We start from the raw sequence: 6,000 nt of genomic DNA on the forward strand, positions 1-6,000 counted from the left end.
TAGGTAAATGTGTGCCACGGTGATCTGCTGCATAGATCAACCCATCACACAGGTGTTAAGCTCAGCATCCCTTAGCTATTCTTCCTGATGCTCTCCCTTCCCCCACCCCCACCCCCAACAGGCCCCGGTGTGTGTTGTTTCCCACCATGTGTCCATGTGTTCTTATCATTCAGCTCCCACTTAAAAGTGAGAACATGTGGTATTTGGTTTTCTATTCCTTTGTTAGTTTGCTGAGGATAACAGCTTCCAGTTCTATCCGTGTCCCTGCAAAGGACGTGATCTCATTCCTTTTTATGGTTGCATAGTATTCCATGGTGTATATGTACCACATTTCTTTATCTAGTCTATCACTGACCGGCAATTTTATGCCTTTGCTATTGTGAATAGTGCTGCAATGAACATATGCATGCATGTATGTTTATAATAGAATGATATATATTCCTTTCTAATAAGAGCCGTACTGACTGGTATCAGATGGTATCTCATTGTGGTTTTGATTTGCATTTCTCTAACTTCCTTAGAGATTCTGAGCATCTTTTCATATTATTGTTAGCTGCTTGTATATCTTCTTTTGAGAAGTATCTGTTTGTGTCCTTTGCCATACAAGTTATAGAATTGCTGGGTAAAATGGTATTTCTGCTTGTAAATCATTGAGGAATTGCCACACTGTCTTCCACAATGGTTGAATTAGTTTATACTCCCACCAACAGTGTAAAGGTGTTCCTTTTTCTCTGAAACCTTGCCAGCATCTGTTGTTTCTGGACTTCTAAATAATCAACATTCTGACAGGCATAAGATGGTATCTCACTGTGATTTTTACTTGCATTTCTTTAATTATCAATGACGTTGAGCTTTTTTTCATATGTTTGTTGGCCGCATGAATGTCTTCTTTTGAAGAGTGTTTATGTCTTTTGCCCACTTTTTAATGGTGTTGCTTGGTATTTTCTTGTAGGTGTGTTTAAGTTCCTTGTAGACTCTGGATATCAGACCTTTTGTCAGATGGATAGATTGCAAAAATTTTCTCCCATTCTGTAGGTTAACTGTTTAATCTGATGATAGTTTGTTTTTTGTTTGTTTGTTTTTTGGTTTTTTTTTTTTTTTTTTTTTTTTTTTTTTGGTGCTGTGCAGAAGTGCTTTTGTTTAATTAGATCCCATTTGTCAGGTTTTTCTTTTGTTGCAATAGCTTCTGGTGTTTTCATCAAGAAATTTTTGCCCACATCCTGAATGGCATTGCCTAGATTTTCTTCTAGGATTTTTATAGTTTGGGGCTTTACATTTAAGTATTTAATCCATCTTGAGTTAATTTTTATAAAAGGTATAAGGAAGGGGTTCAATTTCGATTTTCTGCATATGGCTAGCCAGTTCTCCCAGAACCATTTATTAAATAGGGAATCCTTTCCCCCATTGCTTGCTTTTGTCAGGTTTGTCAAAGATCAGACGGTTGTAGATGTGTAGTCTTATGTCTGAGATCTCTAATCTGTTCCATTGGTCTATGTGTCTGTTTTTGTACTAATACCATGCTGTTTTGGTTACTGTAGCCTTTTAGTATAATTTGAAGTTGGGTAGCATGATGCTTCCAACTTTGTTCTTTTTGCTTAGTCTTGTCTTGGCTATTTGGACTCTTTTTTGGTTCCGCATGAATTTTAAAAGAGTTTCTTCTAATTCTGTGAAGAGTGTCAATGGTAATTTAATGGGAATAGCATTGAATCTATAAATTACTTTGGTCATTTTCACAAAATTGATTCTTCCTGTCCGTGAGCATGGAACATTTTTCCATTTGCTTGTGTCCTCTCTGATTTCCTTGAGCAGTGGTTTGTAGTTCTTGAAGAGGTCATTCACTTTTCTTGTTAGCTGTATTCCTAGGTATTTTATTCTTTTGTAGCAGTTGTGAATGGGAGTTCATCCATGATTTGGCTCTCTGCTTGCCTGTTGTTAGTGGTTAGGAATACTAACGATTTTTGCACATGAATTTTGTATTCTGAGACTCTGCTGGTTGCTTATCAGCTTAAGAAGCTTTTGGGCAAAAATGATGGGATTTTCTAGATACAGGATCATGTCATCTGCAAAAAAAAAAGATAATTTGACTTCCTCTCTTCCTATTTGAATACCCTTTTTTTATTTCTCTTGCCTGATTGCCTGGGCCAGAACTTCCAATACTGCGTTGAAAAGGAGTGGTGAGAGAGGGCATCATTGTCTTGTCCCGGTTTTCAAGGGGAATGCTCAATGAGAGTTTTTAACATGAAGGATGTTGAATTGTATCAAAGACCTTTTCTACATCTATTGAGAGAATCATGTGGTTTTTGTCTTTAGTTCTGCTTATGTGATGAAATGCTTATGTGATGTTTACTGATTTGCATATGTTAAACCAACTTTTTATCCCAGGGATGAAGCCAACTTGATCATGGTGGATAAGCTTTTTGACGTGCTGCTGGATTTGGTTTGCCAGTATTGTATTGAGGCTTTTTGTATCAGTGTTCATCGGGGATATTGGCCTGAAGTTTTTGTTGTTGTTGTTGTCTCTCTGCCAGGTTTTGGCATCAGGATGACACTGGCCTCATAAATTAGTTAAGGAGGACTCCCTCTTTTTAATTTTTTGGAATAGTTTCCACAGAAATGGTATCAGCTCTTTATTGTACCTCTGGTAGAATTCAGCTGCAAATCTATCAGACAAACTTTATAAAAGGTTGCCTTAAGTTATTTGACTTTTCAAATAGAATTTTCCATTTTCTTTTTCTTTTTTTTTTTTTTTTTCTGAGACGGAGGCTTACTCTGTCGCCCAGGCTGGAGTGCAGTGGCACGATCTCGGCTTACTGCAAGCTCCGCCTCCCGGGTTCACGCCATCCTCCTGCCTCAGCCTCCCGAGTAGCTGGGACTACAGGCACCCGCCACCATGCCTGGCTAATTTTTTTTTTTTTTTTTTTTTTTGTATTTTTTTAGTAGAGACGGGGTTTCACCGTGTTAGCCAGGATGGTCTCGATCTCCTGACCTTGTGATCTGCCCACCTCGGCCTCCCAAAGTGCTGGGATTACAGGCGTGAGCCACCACACCCAGCCTCCATTTTCTTTTAATATTTTGTTATTAACTATTGAAAATATGAGAACATTGCAGAAAAGCTTCCTAATTTTGTGTCATCCATGCATCACTAAATTTATCAAGTTTTAAATAAAATGAAGAGTACTTAGCAGTATCATTTGAACATGATTTAGTCTCTATTTAATACTTTAGAATTGTAAGAACCTTTAAATTGTCATCTAGTACTTTATCGTTTACCATTATATAGATGAACAGAAGTGACAGTGATTCTAGAATTCCAGCTATTAGTGTTTCAAGTAAAGAATTTGTGACAGTTTACCAAAAAGAAAAAAGCTTCTTCCTGAAATGATCATTTCCCTAGGCCCACTGATAATTCTTATAACCAAGATTTGTAAAGCACTTGACAGTCTACAAGGCATTTTTAAACATTTTCTCATAATTCTGACAATACTCTTTTTATAGATGAGTGGAATGAGGCTCAGAGAAATTAAATAATTCATCCTCAGGTAGACAGAAAGCCCTTAAGTAGTGAAAGCTACCAGCTTCCACCTGGGTTTTGTGACTCCACAGTATACGTTCTTCTGGATCTCCTTTGAATTAATTATCTGACCATTCTTTTCCCAACTTCCTTCCGGACTCCTCTTTCTATTCCTTAGGTGGTGCATCAAAGCAGTTCAGGCCTCACCTGTCCTATCATCTTGCATTATACACGCCTCCCCTGACCTCTTTCCACTCTCCACATACCCCGGAGGGTCCACATCCTTCTTCAGCCAACTCTCTAACCTCATTCAAGATACACAGTAGACCTGACTCTGTTACATTCTCCTCTGTGTTTTTAGCACCTCGTGTTTTGTATAAAGCACCTCATTTCATATCTGATCCCAGACCTCCCAAAAGACCTAAGGGATCGAATGAGAAGAGAGAAGTACTTGATTCAGGAGATGATGTATGAAGCAGAACTGGAACGTCTCCAGAAGGAACGAAAGGAGAGGAAGAAGAATGGAAAAGCACACCACAACGAGTGGCCGTGACCATGTAGGTGAGAGGTGTGCTCAGCATCTGAGGCCACTCCAAGTTTGAGTGGCTGCTTTAAACTCCCTGAAGCAAAGCTTACCATTGTTGCAGTACCAGGGATCAAAATAAACTCCTTAGAAGCTTCCCAATCCAAAAGAAGCTTGTTTTTCACTTTAATCATTGCAAATTTTGCTTGATCTTCCCCTCCCACATACCTTCTGTAACACTCCTCTGCCTTCTTGTCAGACTCTGGTCTATCAGTCAAGGTCTTCAGGATTTGGCCTAGGTGTTCCCTGAAACAAAGCTTCCTCTCTCTTTTCCTCCAGCCGGGCTGTTTTCCTTAGTATCCCCAGGGAAACACGCCCCTTCTTTCTGGGTGGGTGGGAGGCAGACATTAGCGAAGAGAATTCTTCCTGAAAGTCTCAGCAGCCAGAGACTAAGGTGCAACAGGGCTCTCCTGGGCTGCAGGACCAGTAACTGATGAAGAATTTCTTCTGGCCCCACCACTACTGGCTGCTTTCTTCCCAAACAGGTCATTTCTAATTTTTGCTTGAAAGCATGGTATCTGCCTGTCTGTCTCTGTTTCCCCAATAGTTGGCAGGATGTGATGTTGCTTCAGACTGCCCTTCTGACTCTGTTCAGTCTGTTCACCCATAAAGCAAGCATAAAAATGTTTATACCATCCCTGACTCCGTTTGGGGTTACAAATTCTTTGAATGCCTTTGGTGCATGGTAAGTACAAACCATCACACATCATGTTTTAAAGCAATTGTGTAAACATCAGATCTTTATGCCTTCTTTTCTCTTTCCAGAAAATAGTCCCTTTCCAGGCCAAGGACCTGAATTCTGTTTACTTCTCCTGGCTGTGCAAAAGCACACTCAAGTGAATGACTGAAAATGCAACCGCAGTGCATGTTACAGATATCGGCGGCCGCAGGAGGGTCAGCATCCAGTAGAGGACTGGCGTTGGAGTCACACTGCTGTGAAATCACGTTGCAGTCCAGCACACAATTGCTATCTATCCATAGACCATTCTTGACCAAGCAAGCATGCACATGTGGGCAGTTACATTCTCAAGTTTTTAAAATCAAGGGGAACTTGTATACTGGGCCTGTTTTTCAGCCTGTTTGCTACCTTTTTTGCATTCTATCCTATGTGAATTTTACAGACACAGCTAAAAAGGGTATTTAGACACATGGACACACATTCCTAGAATGTCATCATATGGTCCTAATTCCATGTCACCAACAACACAGACAAGACCCTGTTTACAACTTTTTCTTTCCTTTTTTTTTTAATTTTAGACCTTTCTGAGAAGATTATTCTATATGACATATCTATAGCTATGTGTATGGCCATAGATGTATTTCTGTGTGTACATATGTATAGTCATGTATTCCTGCATATGTACATACAAATACAGAGATATATAAAGTACATAGAAACTCCTTACTTGTAAATAGCCAAAAAGTACTGACATGAATGACGAATTTTCACATTTAAATAGTCATCAACATGAAGCCATGATTAATGCTTGTATAATGTGATGCAATAAAATTTAAAATAAATTTATGCACATGGAATATTTTCAGCTGGCTCTTCTGAAATTCTGTTGTCTTTTTGTCCCACAGAATAAGAGGAATCACAGAATAAGTGGAATCTTTAATGTGAGGAGAATATCTGAGGGACTTTGCAGGAAATTAGATGTTTATTGGATAAATGCATGCAAAAACAAACAGTATAGCCAAATATCAGCATATGTTTCTGAAGAACTTTTTCCCCAATCTTGACGGTGGAATATTTTAAATATAAGCCATAATGAATATGCCATAATTTGAGGATTTGATAACCTACCCAATTTTATAAGTCCTCATAAGACTAGAATATTAGAAATATCCTACTTCAACACTATAAGCTTCATTTAAACCTCAGCTGTCTGCAATTAACAATTGA

General features: G+C 38.8%; 1 protein-coding gene across 21 annotated transcripts in view; it reads left to right on the forward strand.

Annotated features, from left to right (window-relative positions):
- ANO4 (anoctamin 4) overlaps positions 1-5,630 on the forward strand; it is a 413,826-nt gene extending 408,196 nt beyond the window's left edge. For 16 of the 21 annotated variants that reach the window (XM_005571998.5, XM_045365766.3, XM_015431433.4 and 13 more), the window contains 2 exons: positions 3,873-4,068; positions 4,860-5,630. In XM_005571998.5, coding sequence (XP_005572055.3) covers positions 3,873-4,064 — 192 coding nt within the window. In that variant the 3' untranslated portion in view covers positions 4,065-4,068; positions 4,860-5,630. Of the gene's footprint in view, positions 1-3,872; positions 4,073-4,859 lie in introns of all 21 variants that reach the window. The other 5 variants (XM_015431432.4, XM_074007599.1, XM_074007601.1 and 2 more) reach the window with 2 other exon arrangements.
- The last annotated feature ends 370 nt before the right edge of the window (positions 5,631-6,000 follow it).

Source organism: Macaca fascicularis, chromosome 11 (genome assembly GCF_037993035.2).
Source record: "Macaca fascicularis isolate 582-1 chromosome 11, T2T-MFA8v1.1".
NCBI classification, from domain to species: Eukaryota; Metazoa; Chordata; class Mammalia; order Primates; family Cercopithecidae; genus Macaca; species Macaca fascicularis.